Source organism: Leopardus geoffroyi, chromosome C1, assembly GCF_018350155.1.
Source record: "Leopardus geoffroyi isolate Oge1 chromosome C1, O.geoffroyi_Oge1_pat1.0, whole genome shotgun sequence".
Taxonomy (NCBI): Eukaryota; Metazoa; Chordata; class Mammalia; order Carnivora; family Felidae; genus Leopardus; species Leopardus geoffroyi.
In genome coordinates, this window is record NC_059328.1 from 33,229,310 (window position 1) to 33,244,782 (window position 15,473).

General features: G+C 37.0%; 1 protein-coding gene across 8 annotated transcripts in view; it reads left to right on the plus strand.

The window, feature by feature from the left end:
* Nucleotides 1-15,473, plus strand: part of CCDC30 (coiled-coil domain containing 30) — a 134,898-nt gene that overhangs the window by 9,669 nt on the left and 109,756 nt on the right. For all 8 annotated transcript variants that reach the window (XR_006712224.1, XM_045476913.1, XM_045476911.1 and 5 more), the window contains 4 exons: nt 1,439-1,559; nt 5,247-5,440; nt 9,395-9,484; nt 11,293-11,446. Coding sequence is in view for 7 of the 8 variants with exons in the window: in XM_045476913.1 (XP_045332869.1) it covers nt 1,439-1,559; nt 5,247-5,440; nt 9,395-9,484; nt 11,293-11,446 (559 nt within the window). In the remaining variant the exon portion in view is untranslated. The remainder of the gene's footprint in view (nt 1-1,438; nt 1,560-5,246; nt 5,441-9,394; nt 9,485-11,292; nt 11,447-15,473) is intronic.

Below are 15,473 nucleotides of genomic sequence, written 5' to 3' on the forward strand. Positions count from 1 at the left end.
ATGAACTTTAACATTAGGCACAAGGGGGTGAAGCATTGCCTTTAGTACTGTCTTTGTGTGTAACCTTGGGTAAGTTACTTCACTTCTTTGAACTTGAAATTCCTCACCTGTAAGATGGGGATGATAATAGCTTCTTCAAAGAGATTTGTGAAGTTTACAAGTACATGTGAGGTTAAAGCACACAAAACATTTCACACACACATACTTGACACCTAGCAAGTATTCAATAAATTATAGGTGTTATTATTAGAAATAGGTAGTGTTGTTCCTGCCATTTTGAAGAGAAAGACATTGAAGATTAGCAGAAAGTTATTAAGTTGGGTGGCAGTGCTCTGTTACCTCTACTATACCACTCAGCTTTTTGTGTTTGTATTGTGAGGAGTTGTCCTCACAATTCAGTAAAACTAAATTCAGTTACTTTGGTAGTCTATCTCTAAGCAATTTGGCACAGTAGGTAAGAGCTTAGCCTCTGGGTTGGCCTGCTGAGTGTGAGGTCTAGCTCCTCCTCTTACTCAATCCTGCATGACACAGCAAACCCCTTGGACTCCAGCCACCTGCTTCCTCCCCTACAAAGGGGGAGGATAACAGTCTCATAGGATTGTGGTGAAAAGTAAATATTTGATGTCCTTAGTACAGTACCCAGAGCATCGAGTTAGCTTTTAATCTATTATTATGAGCCACATAAAAGTACCTGTTGTGAAGCTGCCATATGAACCAGAAGCTATTTTTTAATACTGAATAATTTATTTTAATGCAGTCTTCTATTAAGATTTCAGACTTCTTTTTTTTTTTTTTTTTTAATTTTTTTTTTTCAACGTTTATTTATTTTTGGGACAGAGAGAGATAGAGCATGAACGGGGGAGGGTCAGAGAGAGAGGGAGACACAGAATCGGAAATAGGCTCCAGGCTCTGAGCCATCAGCCCAGAGCCTGACGCGGGGCTCGAACTCAAGGACCGCGAGATCATGACCTGGCTGAAGTCGGACGCTTAACCGACTGCGCCAACCAGGCGCCCCTAAGATTTCAGACTTCTTAATCATCATTGTTAGCATAGGAGTATAAACAATTATTGTGGAGATTTTTCTCTGTTTATGAGTATCATGACTATATTCCCTAAACTATAGATAAGGCAACTTGATTTAAAACCTGATATGTTAATGGAAAAAAAAAAAAAGTAGAAATTGTGACTGTCCCAGAAATTTGTGGTGATATATCATCATATCTATGGGAAACAATGACTGATAACATAAAACAGCTGGAAGGAAGTTTAGGGAGGGAGACCCACACTTAAGGAAAGCTGAATTTTCTGCCTATTTCTTAGATTGTAGACAAAAGAGTATAGTGATCTCTTCAGGACTCTTTCACTTCATAGACTTGATATGGGGTACTATATGATCCATGGACTAACAGTAAAAAAAAATGTATTATTTTCTTTCTAGATGGAAAAGTATGCAAACCGTGTCCATACCTTAACAGAGGAAAGAGAAACATTGTCTCACGGTTGTGAAAAGGAAAACAAACAGTTTAGACATGAGGTTAAAGTGCTCCAACCGAAACAGGGTAATTTTTCCTTTTATAAAAATATAAAGTTAATTTTTTTTTCTAATTCTAAAAGTAATATGCGACAATTATAGGAAATTGGAAAATGTATAAAAGAAGGAACTGGAAAATCACTATATGTCTTCCACTCCAAGAAAAGTACTTATAATGTTTTGGGTGTATTTTCTGCCTGGTCTTTTTAAATTATCTGTTGTGAAATAGTCTGAAATGTGTGTGAGAGAGCACAGGATGGTCATTTCCTTCAGCCTCTGTTAGAGCACTTACCACACTGTCCTAGTGACCTGTGTCAGCTCCTCTGGGGCAGAGATCTTGCCCTGGTCTTAGTGATTTCTGTGTTCCCCATCACACCTGCCCTGTAAAGTACCTAGCATATTATGGTCTCAGAAAATATTTAAGTACTACAAAGCTACAAAAGAGGATACAGATAGGACCCCTTTAGAATATTCTATTTTGTTTAACCTCACAAATTAGATATTATTATATATGGTCAGTGATTATATCTACCACACTTACTATTTTCTGTACTCAGCATTTTTCCTTGCATCTCAGATATTCTATTTGAAATCTTTTTTTTTTTTTTTTTTCATTTTAGAACTTCCTTTCATGAGGGTCTGCTGATGGAAGTTTTTTCTTTATTTTGAATCTCAGACGGAAAAGTTGAGTTAATCACAGGATATATCTCATATGTACTACACTCTTGTTTCCTTTATTTTCATTTCTTGTTTTGCATTGAATATATTGAGTTTCCTTCTGCTGGCTTAATAATTTGTGTTCTATTTTTGTTTGTATAGTGGTTGCATCTTAAGAGTTTTAAGTTTTCTTCTGGCAGTTTTAGCTATTCTCAGCAGGAGTGTTGTTCAGGGCTCTAAGCTGCCATTCCATGAGAAACAGAAGATATGTATGTCCTGCTGCCAGCATAAATTAGCTTTTGAAGGATTGGTAAATAGGGGAATTATGTCATTTCAAGGCAGAAGTTCATATACAGTTTCCCCCAGCATGTTAATGATTTTGGCTTACCAGCAAGCAAGCCTTGGAGTTTACACATGAAACTCATTTGTCCCACATTATTCTTCTGGCCTCAGTTTGGCCACATGTTTCTCCTTGGAAGTGCTTATTGTAAAGATATCCCTAATCTTTGTGCATTTTGCCTTTGTTTCCATAACTCCACAGACTCAACTCTTTTAGCTCACCTTTACAGCAAGCCTAGTTTTTTAAAAGAAGATAAAGCCCTATATTTACTATAGTATTTCTATATTTGATGGAATCTGATGTAATTCTTTTAATGTACCAGTATAATTATAAGAATTGTCAGTGTTTTTTATAGCACTCTAGTTACACAATGACAGAGATTTAGAATGGTCTATACCAATCTGTTTTTTTTCAAGAAGCGTTATTATTTTTAGTGAGCACTTTACAAAATACAAGTTTGTTTGTTTTGGGAACATAAAACTTAATTACTCCAGAAAAGCTTATATAATTGAAGGTTGAAGATAGAGCTAATATGACTAGATAATGGACGTAATGTTGGGTGGGAGAAAGTGGGGGAAATCACTGGTGTCCCAAAGCTTTCTGGCCTGGGCATTTGGAATATTAGAGTTCCAGCTACTCAGGTGGGGGAGACTATGGGAAATCCCATTTGAGGAAGACCATAAAGAGCTTGCCTTTGGACATGTACATTTTGATGCATGTAGTAGACATCCAAGTGGGAATGTCAAGTAGCCAACTGTGTAAGTTTGGAAGGCACCACAAGCTGCAGCTGTGAATTTGGGAGTCATCAGTATATAGCCAAACCTAAAGCCTTGGGACTATAGGGATTATCTGGGGAGTAAAAGAGGATTCAGGGATGGGCCCTGGGACATTCCTATGTTTAGAGGCTGAAAAGGTGAGAAATTAGCCAAGGAGTCTGTGAAGAAGTGGCCCGCAAGGTGGGAGGAAAACCAGCAGAGTGTGGGGTCCCAGAGAGAAATGACGACAGCGTTTTAAGAAAAGGATGTGAACAAGTAGGTCAGATATCACTGATAGGATATGTAGAACAAGGACAGATCATTCACTATAGGATTTGGTCACATGAAGGTCATCAGTAACTTTGACAAGAGCTGCTTCTGTGGAGTGGTGGGTATGAAAGCCTGCTTGCAGTGAACTCAGGAAAGAGTGGTAGGAGAGGAAGAGGGGACATGGCAATGGTTGATCCCTTCTTGAAGCTGTGCTGTAAAGGAGAGTGAGGAAGTTGTGTAGAAGCTGGAGAGGGATATGAGATTGAAGGAAGATTTCTTATTGTTTTCATTGTTGTTTTTAGTGGGAGATATGATAGCATGTCTTGAAGATAATTACAACGCCAAGTTGGGAAGAAAGCTTGATGGGGCAATCAAGAGAGGAGTCAGCTGCAAGCGTGTGCTCTTTGAGATAAGTGGGAATGGGACCCAGTGCACAAGGGGAGAGTTAGGAGCAAGGATAGTTTGTTAAATTGCACAAGAGATTTATAAGATTTAAACAATTTTGGAATCTTTGAAAGATCGTGGAAGCTGTCTTTGGAGTGTGCTTTTTTTCTCCGTGAAATAAGAAGCAGGGTATTCAGCGGAGAGTGAGGGCAGGGAAGGAGCTGTTGGAGACTTGAGGAGAGAGAGGAATGAAATAATGGTCTAGAGCTCTAGAAAATATAAGAAAATGAGAGAGAATTCTGGGGAATTGTGGGAGGATTGCTGGACAATAAGGACTCACTTGAGGCGAGTAGACATGAAGTGAGAGTGAAACCAATCAGCACTGGCTGTGCAGTTTTCTCCAGCAACGTTCAGCTTCTGGAGTGAGGTGCAGTGGGGCTGAAGGGTTGGACTTAAACAGGCTGGAATTCTGTCAACCAAGTATAATGGAAGGAAAGAGGGGCATGGGAGTTGTGAATGTTTCAAGAGAGTGATGATAACGATGAACTGATTGGATGAATCTAAGCTAGTTAAGAAAGTGAGAACAAGAGTGGGGTAAGGAACATTGAGCAGTGTTTCAAGTCAGTGGATTATAGTTACCAGTATGGCCAAAAACTTGTTGACATCCAGCTACTAGAAGTACATAGGAAGGGGTGATTGGAGAATGGGATGCTTGAAATTGAGACTGGGGAGTTGCTGCTAATGACTCCCATAGAATTACTATGGGAGTAGAGAATGAGATGGTGTAGAGGACTCTTTGGAAGTTAGTTGCTAAACAGACTGAGAAGCCAGGGCACTAGAATAATCTATCTGAATGTTGAAATCACCAAGAATTTTGGTAGGACTTGTTGCGTAATGTCATGCAAGTTAATTGGCTTGTTGGTGCCCGCATCCTTGTCTCATAAATGAGATAATCATGTTTCCTACCTCAGTGGCTTTTGCAAGGATTTGATGAGATAAATTTATCTTAAATGCTTAGTACAATACCTGCCACATAGTAAGCACTCAATAAAACAACAACGAATTTTAAAGTTATCCAATAGTAAGAATATCTACCATTTTTGAGAACCTTTTCCCATTTTTTTTTTGTTATTATTTCTGAAAGTTTGCAAACACCCTGGACAGATAGAAAGAAGAGTGGTAGTAACAGTATAACTGATTTTTAAAATTAATTTGCTGTGTAATTAAGAACACATTTAACATCATATAACAGCAATTATTTGCCTGCATTTCTTTTAATAGTTTTGTATTTGTTATTTCTTCCGAACAGAAGCGCAAATAAAAGAGGTTGAAGAAATGTTGTATCAAGAGGGCTTATCTGAAATAGCTCTGAGCAGCCCCAGTGAACAGATTGCATACTTACTGGTAGAAAGAAGTACACTCTTGCAGAAACTGGAAGCCCGGGGCCCAAAGCCAGAGTCACAAAGGTGTATGACCAGTAAATTCCTGAAAGAACATCCCCAGGTATTCTGAAATTAACTAGGTAATTGAATAAGAGGCAGGCCAGTCTTTTAGTATTTGTTTTTTCAATCATTCATTCATTAAATTATAAGGAAGCCAGTTTTAATAATGTTTAAGAATATAAGTTTTAAGGCACCTGGGTGGTTCAGTCAGTAAAGGGTATGACTCTTGATTTTTTTTTAATTTTTTTTTATGTTTTTTATTTTATTTTGAGAGAGAGACAGAGTGTGAGTGGGGAAGGGGCAGAGAGAGAGAGGGAGACACGGAATCCAAAGCAGGCTTCAGGCTCCGAGCTGTCGGCACAGAGTGCGACGTGGGGCTTGAACTCAACGGACTGTGAGATCATGACCTGAGCCAAAGCCGGACACCCAACCAATTGAGCCACCCAGGTGCCCCTGACTCTTGATTTTGGCTCAGGTCATGATCTCACGCTTCTGCCTGAGTCTGAGCCCCACTGTAGGATTCTCTCTCTCCCCGCTTCTCTCTCTGCCCCTCCCCTACTCACATGCTCTCTCTCTCTCTCTCTCTCTCTCTCAAAATAAACTTTAAAACAAAAAAAAGAATATAGGTTTTAGATTGGGGTGGACTTCCCCTGCTACTTGTTTGTGGTATGACTTTGCACAAGTTACCTTTTGTGAACCTTGATTTTCTCATTAATAAAATCTGAGATCCACTCAACTACTCCACAAGGTGATCATGAAAATGAAATAACATATATAAGGCTCTAGAATAGTACCTCACACATTTATTAGCATTATTGTAGGGGACTTTTTCTCCACAAAAATCTGTAGTAAAAGGTAAAAGATTTATGCCATCTGAAAAGAAACCAGAGTATTAATTAGCATTATTGTTTTTATTTATTGAGAACGTTCCATGTGCCAGGATCTGTGCCAGTGGATGTAGAAATAAAGTCAAGTCAGACATGATTTGGACTTCCAAGGAACTTACAAGCTAATGGAGGAAGGAAAAAAAGCCAGTGGTTACAGTTCAGTGTGGAAAGTCCCATGATAAAGGCACAGAAGGCTAGGGAAACTCAGAGGAAGGGCTGAGTCAGATGTGATGAGTTACGGGACAAGAAGAGCCTTCCAGAAGAGGTGTTGAGTAGGATTTTGAAAGCTGAATAGGTGTTCATAAAGCAGGTGGGAAAGGCATTGCTGGCAGGGGAAACAGTGTATAATGCATACTGGTTCATGTGAGTGAATGCTAAGAGATGTGGCTGGAGATATTTTCAGGAACCACATCATGGTGAGACTCATATGCTGAACTCAAGTTTGTACTTAGCACCCAGCAATGTTCCTGGATCACAGTAAAGGCATAAAATCATTTTTTAAACGATTTTATTTTTAAGTAATTTCTACACCCAATGCGGGGCTCAAACTCACAACCTGAAGATGAAGAGTTGCAGGCTACACTGACAGAGCCAGCCAAGCGCCCTGAGGCATAGAAACATTTGGAATGCATAGATGCTGGACTTGGGTGTAGAAGGTCTGGAGAGTCACTAAATAATTTTAAGAGGAAAGAGTTAACGAGCTGATTCATGTTATTACAAAATCTGAGATTTTGATTTTTGGTTGTATTGAATCTATAAATCAGTTTAAGAGGAATTTACTATCTTTTAAAATATTGATGTGATCTGTGATCATGGAATATCTCTCCATGTATTTTTAAAAGTATATCAGTAAAGTTATATGATTTTCCCAACAAAATCTTGCACTCTTTGTTACATGTATTCCTACGTACTTCATATTTTTGGATGCTATTAATAGCAAATGCTGTCTTTTTTTTTTTTTTTTTTTTAATTTTTTTTTTCAACGTTTATTTTATTTTTGGGACAGAGAGAGATAGAGCATGAACGGGGGAGGGTCAGAGAGAGAGGGAGACACAGAATCAGAAGCAGGCTCCAGGCTCTGAGCTGCCAGCACAGAGCCTGACGCGGGGCTCGAACTCACGGACCGCGAGATTGTGACCTGGCTGAAGTCGGACGCTTAACCGACTGCGCCACCCAGGCGCCCCGCAAATGCTGTCTTTTTTAAAAGAATTTAATTTTCGGGGCGCCTGGGTGGCTCAGTCGGTTAAGCGGCCGACTTCGGCTCAGGTCATGATCTCGCGGTCCGTGAATTCGAGCCCCGCGTCAGGCTCTGTGCTGACAGCTCAGAGCCTGGAGCCTATTTCAGATTCTGTGTCTCCCTCTCTCTGACCCTTCCCCGTTCATGCTCTGTCTCTCTCTGTCTCAAAAATAAATAAACGTTAAAAAAAAATTAAAAAAAAAAAAAAGAATTTAATTTTCTAATTATCTTTTGCTGGTATTTGGAAGTATAATTATTTTACATATTGGCCTATACCTAGGATTGTTGCTAAAAATTTCCATTCATTTTACTTACTTATTTCTAAAATATTTTTTTCTCTATTTATTTTTAAAAATATTTACTTATTTATTTTGAGAGACAGAGAGAGAGACTGAGCAGGGGAGGGGCAGAGAGAGAGGGAAAGAGAGAATCCCAAGCAGGCTCTGTGCCACCAGCACAAAGCCCAACATGGGGCTCAAAGTCACGAACTGTGAGATCATGACCTGAGCTGAATTCAAGAGTTGGACACTTAACTGACTGAGCCACCCAGGTGCCCCTTGTTTATTTTCTTAAGTAGGCTTCACACCCAATGTGGGGCTTAAACTCACAACCCCACAATCAAGAGTCACATGCTCCACTGACTGAGCCAGCCAGGCTCCCCTCTCGTTCAATTTAATAAGTAATTTAAAGATCTAAAGTATTTTCTACCTGTACAATCATATTACCTAAGAAGAATGATACTTCTGTTTCTTCCTTTTCAGTCCTTATTCCTTTTAATTCTTTTTCTTGCCTTATACTGGCTAGGCTCTCTAGTATTATCTTGAAATTCATCTTATCACTGGTATTATCTGGTATTATTGTCTTGTTATTGATATCAGAGAAAGTATTCAATGATTCACTATTAAGTATGATGTTTGCTGAAGGTTTTGTTTCAAATGGTACTGTTTATTTATTATTTATACTCTTATTCCTAGTTTGCTAAGAGTTTTTATTAGAAACCAGTGGTAAGTATTTTAAATATTTTTTATAGCCACTGAGATGACAAAATAATTTAGAACTTTAATCTGTTAATGTGAGAATTTTGTTGATTTCTTTTTATTTTTTTTTTTTTTTACGTTTATTTATTTTTGGGACAGAGAGAGACAGAGCATGAACGAGGGAGGGGCAGAGAGAGAGGGAGACACAGAATCAGAAACAGGCTCCAGGCTCTGAGCCATCAGCCCAGAGCCCGACGCGGGGCTCGAACTCACGGACCGCGAGATCGTGACCTGGCTGAAGTCGGACGCCTAACCGACTGCGCCACCCAGGCGCCCCTGTTGATTTATTTTTCTAATGTTAAACCTATTTTGCATTCCTGGGGCAAATCCAGCTTGTTCATGATATATTATCCTTTCTGGATATTACTAGCTTAGATTTGATAAAATTTTGTTTAAGATTTTTACATCTATGTTTATGAGTAAGACGATTGCCCTGTGATTTTTCTTTCTCATGTTATTTTTGTTGGGTTTTAATCTCAAGGTTTGTCTAGCCAGTGTTAGCCAACCATTTTTTGTTATTTCCTCTATCATGAGAATATTTAGATAATTTTTCCTAATCTCTCTCCCATGAAATTTTAATACTACTGATAGAGTTCTATTTATATACTGTGGAGTTCTATTTATATACTGTAGGTATATCTTGATTTGTAATAAAAAGAGTAAGATTTTTTTCGCCCCATCAGAGTCAATTTTCACTCCCTTGGGGATATTGTCTCATTGAGAATGCATGATCTAGCCTCACAAAATGGATTGGACTGTGCTCCTATATTTTGCTTTTAAAAAAAAAATTTAAATGACATTATTTAGGAAGACTGATTGATGTAAATTTCATTTATCTCTTGTTATTTATTTAGGAGAACTTTGAACAAAACCACCAGCCTCTGCGGAGAGAACAGGAGAAACATCAGGAACATGTGCAGCAGTCTAAAAAAAATCTGAGAGAGGTAAAAAAACAATCCTTTACTTAATAATAGTAGCTTTTACCAACTATTTTGTTTGAATATATTAAAATGTATAGATTCGTGCTGTGAAAATTATAAAATTGTGCATAAAAGTATTATAAACACATCACAAAAATTTGAGAAGAAAGAAGTTATTTTTGTTGATTTTTATTGAATGTATCAAAATTTAAACAGTGTGTGTTATATCCCTTGAAAAATCACTTTGGGATAATACATACTTCTTCCCAAATATATTTGGAGCCCTTTTTGTGGGTAGTCCTTTAATATATAGCACATTGTTTTAAGTAGAATCAATTCTCTTCATAGAATTAAATTTTTTGATCTGAGGAAATGTTATTAAGCACTAAATCCAGTGAATAAAGTATTTGCTGGGAATTTAACCACAGGAAGTAACCCAAGATAAATATATATGGATGAAACTGTATATCATAGCAGGTTGTTTTGTTTTTATTTTTTTTATTTTTTTTATTTTTGAGAGAGAGAGAGAGAGAAAGAGAGCGTGTGCACATGCACGCGCACAAGCAGGAAGGAGAGAGAGAATCTTAAGCAGGTTCTGCACTCAGCGCAACCCTGAGATCATGACCCCAGCTGAAATCAAGAGTCTGTCACTCAACCAACTGAGCCACTCAGGCACCCCTCATAGTGTTGTGTTAAATAGCAAAATTTGGAAACTACCAAATGCTTAAGTGATTATATAAATCATGTTGCACCCACTCTGGAACATTATATAGACTTTAAAAATTATCGTTACAAAATCGGCGCTGTTATATGGGAAAATGTTTCTCATGCAATGTTAAATGAAAAAGCCAGACAGAAACATGTACATAGATTGGGATTATGGCTATGTAAAAAATGTCTATAAATAAAAAATATTGCAAGGATATATACCGATACACTAGTAGTTTTGTTATGTATATATTTTGGTTGTCTTCTTAATCTTTTAGAAAAATTTGTATAATGACTATATAAATTAATACATATGTGGGGATCAAAAGCAAGGTATAATTGAGACTGAATTTCTTAGCTCTTAAAATGCTTTGAAAATAATTACAGGGGTGCCTGGGTGGCTCAGTTGGTTAAGCATCCAACTCTTGATTTTGGCTCAGGTCATGATCTCATGGTTTGTGAGTTCAAGCCTTGTATCATGCTCTGTGCTGACAGCATAGAGCCTACCTGGGATTCTGTCTCCCTCTCTCTCTGCCTTTCCCCTGCTTGCTCTCTGTTTCTCTCTCAAGATAAATAAAAATAAACTTAAAAATAAAGAGCAAGGTATAATTGAGACTGAATTTCTTAGCTTTTAAATGCTTTGAAAACAATTGCAGAAAAGGAGCTGGAGCTGTAAACATGATTTGAGTGTGTGCATATCTTGAAATTAAATGAAATACGTTATGTGAATGAATTTTATAAACTGTATATAATGGACTGTATACATGACTTTCTCTCTTTTTTCCAGATGATACTCACTTTTATGATAAAGTTTCTATTTTTTATAATTCAATAATTTAAATTATATATTTAATTTAATATATAATGTATAAATTATATAATTTTAATAATCTCTTAGATTAGGTTGAACTATATGAAGTTGTATGTTTATAGTGGAAAAAGATTAAATATCACCAACTTTATATGGTTTAACTTAATAAAAGAAATGAAATATAAATGAACATATAAATGAAATATTGTTTGCTACTTTCCTTTATTAGCTTTCAAACGCTTGTAGGAAATAGTGCAGTGTTATAAGAGTACATTTAATTTTTGTTTTATGACTAAAAATAGTTTTATTTCAGTCCCATAATGAAGACCTGGAAAAAGATAAAACATCACAAAACTGCCTAGAGAGAAATGCAGAACAAGTAGCAGAGAGGTTAGGGATGGCCCAAGAAGAAATCCGAAGGCTCACTGATGAGCTACAAGGGAAGGAGAAAGAACAGAGTAAATTAGGTAAGTTGTGGTTACAGAGGAACATTTCTGACCATGTTTTAATTATATATTATATATGATACATTATATGTTATATTATGTATTATATTGTATATAATATTATATATTATATATATTAAATTGACATTTTCTCAGGATAGAATTTGAGTACATTGAGGGAAAAAAAATCTCAGTTTGATAAACAGCTTCTTTTTCTCCAGTGTCCAGAAATGTTTTACTGAAGCATAAGCATAACCTACCTACCAAAATGCTTAAGTCCTAAGTTTACACTATGCCGTGCAACAAATTCCCAGAAAACCCCTTTGTTTCTTCCTTCTAGGTCTACATCTTACTCAGAAGTAACTTTTAGCATTATTTCTGAGTTTTGATTGCAGGCAATACACATTCTTAAATTGGGTTTGTTTCTCTTGTTCAATCTTATGTTTGTGAGATTCCTTCATGTCATTGCATGTAGCCGTAGTTTATTCACTTATGCTGGTTGTGTAATATTCCACTGAATAAATATACTACAGTTTACTTTATCTAGCCATTCTACTGTTGATGGATATTTACATTGCTTCTACTTGTGGCCTATTACGAATAGTGCTGCTATGAATATTCTTGGACTTACCGACACATTTCTGTTTGTGATATACCTAATTATTGGATCAAAGGGTTATGTATAGATTCTACTTTGGTAGATAGCTGCCATACTGTCTTCCAAATAGTTGTATTAATTTAAGCTCTCCTCACTTGTATGTGAGACTTTGTGAGTACTTGATATTGTCTATCTTACTAACTTTGCCTTTTCTGGTGAGTGGGTAGTGGTATTTAGTTATGGCTTTAATTTGCATTTCGCAAATGGCTAATGAAGTTGAAAACCCTCTCATAATTTGTTGTTGTTGTTGTTGCTCATTTGAATATACTATTTTGTGAAGTACCTGCTCAAGTCTCATGTATATTTTTCTATTGGGTGGTATCTTTTATTAATTTGTAAAATTTCATCTTTTTCTTTTTTTTAAGTTTACTTATTTTTGAAAGAGAGAGTGCAAGTGGGGGAGGGAGGGATAGAGAGAGGGAGAAAAAGAGAGAGAAAGGGAGAGAGAGATTGAGCAGGGGAGGAGCAGAGAGAGGGAGAGAGAGAATGCCAAGCAGGCTCTGTGCTGTCTGTGCAGAGCCCAACGAGGGGCTCTATCTCAGAAACTGTGAGATTGTGACCTGAGCCGAAATCAAGAGTTGGATGCTCCACCGACTGAGCCACCCAGGCGCCCCTAATTTGTAAAAGTTCTTTATATATCCTTGGGACTGTCGGCTGGGTCAGCCAGTTGGCAGAGCATGCAACTCTTGATCTCAGGGTCATGAGTCCAAGCCCCATGCTGAGTGTTGAGATTACGTAATAAAAATTTTTTTGGTTAATTCTTTATGTATTCTGGATATGAGCCTTTTATTGGTTCTAAATGTTACGTTGGAGTTTTTGCTATATCAAAATGCTAATATTTATCAAGTCAGGTTTAACACAGTTATTTTGTATGGCTTCTAGGTTTTCACTCAAAGCCTTTTCTATATTACTATAAGATTATTGAAATGTTCATCTCTATGGTGTTTTATTGTGCTTTTATGGTTTCATTGTTTATATTTCAATCTTTGCTTTATCAATAATTTATTTTGGTATAAAGTTTAAACTTTTAAAACTATCCCCTTTCTATATTATAATTTACAATGATTATGAAATTAGGCTGATTTTCAAATGCAGCATATAGGTTTCTTTAGGATCATATCTTTAAAGGGTTAAATGTATAAAACAGTAATTATTCCGCCAAACTGATCGTGGGTTTAAAAACAATATCAGGAGGGTTGAGATTTTGTTAAGTATGTGTTTTAAATAATGAACACAAATGAAATTTTTGGAATATGGAATTTTTCTATATCCTAATAGGGTATATACACCATTATATATATTTGTTAAAATTCACCGAACCATACACCGATAAGGGTGAATTTTACTGGATGCAAGTTAGAAACCCAATTTTAAAAAATTTTTTGAAAAGAAATTCGGCTATGTGAGTATGATGAGAAGCAGTCTTTGCTGCTTGCAATACAGAAGGAAAAAGGAAAAGCAGGACACCCATTCCTTTTAGTCACATTTGGACACAACAGAACTCAATCAATCACATGGCACTCTGTTCCATCAGCAGTTGGTTGGTCTGGTAGATCCTAAACTATTAACTGAAAGTTGTCACCACAGTAAGTATACTGGGGGGCTGTTAGGAAGCTGAATTAGCAAGTCCTTTAAAAACATGTGTAGTATCATGGGGCACCTGGGTGGCTCAGTCAGCTGAGCATCCGACTTCGTCTCTGGTCATGATCTCATGGTTTGTGAATTCGAGCCCTGCGTTGGGCTCTGTGCTGACAGCTCAGAGCCTGGAGCCTGTTTCGGATTCTGTCTCCTCTCTCTGCCCCTCCCCACTCGTGCTGTGTCTCTCTGTGCCTCAAAAATAAATAAATGTAAAAATAAAAGTTTAAAAACATATGTAGTATCAAAAAAATTAAAATAAAATATCTGTAGTACCAAAGTGTGCCCTAGATATAACTTCTTGAGTCATCGGTTTACAAGTCAGAATGTATTCCTAGGTAAATGTGTTATACAACAGTGTTTACCAAGTATCAGTCTACTTTCAACACCCTTTTTTGTTGTTGTTTTTGTTTTTGTTTTGTTTTGTTTTTTTTTTGAGAGAGAGAGGGCGCAAGTGAGCAAGGGACAGAGAGAGGGAGAGAGAGAAGTGGGGCTCACCTGATTCAGGGCTCCAGTTTTACCTGAAGTGGGGCTTATGTTCACCCAAAGTCAGATGCTTAAAACTGAGCCACCCAGGTGCCCCCAAACTGACTCTTCAAAAAAAAAATTTTTTTTTAAGTTTATTTAGTTTTGAGAGAGAGAGAGGCAGAGACAGAGTGTGAGTTGGGGAGGGTCAGAGAGAGAGGGAGGCACAGAATCTGAAGCAGGCTCCTGGCTCTGAGCTGTCAGCACAGAGCCTGAAAAGGAGCTTGAACTCATGAGCCATGAGATCATGACCTGAAGTCAGAAGATGCTTAACTGACTGAGCCATCCAGGCGCCCCCAAACTGACTCTTAAATGAAGGACTCTATTTTAGCTTAATCTCTACCTCTGTCTATATCACATCCAAAACCTTGGATGGGAATGAAAAATTTTGGACAATAACAAAGATATTCTTCAAGAATAAAAAAAGAGGGTCACCTGGGTGGCTCAGTCAGTTAAGCATCCGACTTCGGCTCAGGTCATGATCTCATGGTTTGTGGGTTCGAGCCCCGTGTCAGGCTCTGGGCTCTGCTGACAGCTCGGAGCCTGGAGCCCACTTCGGATTCTGTGTCTCCATCTCTCTACCCCTTCCCTTCTCGACTCTTTATCTCTCTTTCAAATATAAATAAGCATTAAAAAAAAAAAAGAATAAAAAAAGAATTAATGTCAAATATTTATGGTATTCTTCAATAAATAAATTATATGAAAAAGATGAATTTTTTTTTCATTTAAGGGAATTATTAACCAGTTATAATGTGTGGACTTTACTCGATACTGATTGAAACAAATTTTTAACATATGTGAAAAAAATTGGAAATGTGGATATTTACTGGATATGTAAGGAATTGCTAAATTTTCTTAACCACATGTGTATTGAATGTTTAAAAAGACTTCTTTTAGAGATATATAGTGAAATATTTATGGTTGAACAATATGTCTGGGATTTGCTTTTATAAAGACCCCTGTACCACACCCACACAAAAAAAATAACTCAAAATGGATCACAAAGCTAAATATAAGAGTTAAAACTGTAAAACTCTTAGAAGAAAACATAGTAACTCTTCATGATCTTGGATTAGGCAATGATATTTTAGTAGAGCACCAAAAGCAAAAGTGGTAAGAGAAAAACTAATAAATTGGACTCAGTCAAAATTTGAAACTTTTTACAAATTAAGTTATTTATTTATTTTAAGAGAGAATCCTAAGCATGCTCTACTCTGTCAACACAGGGCC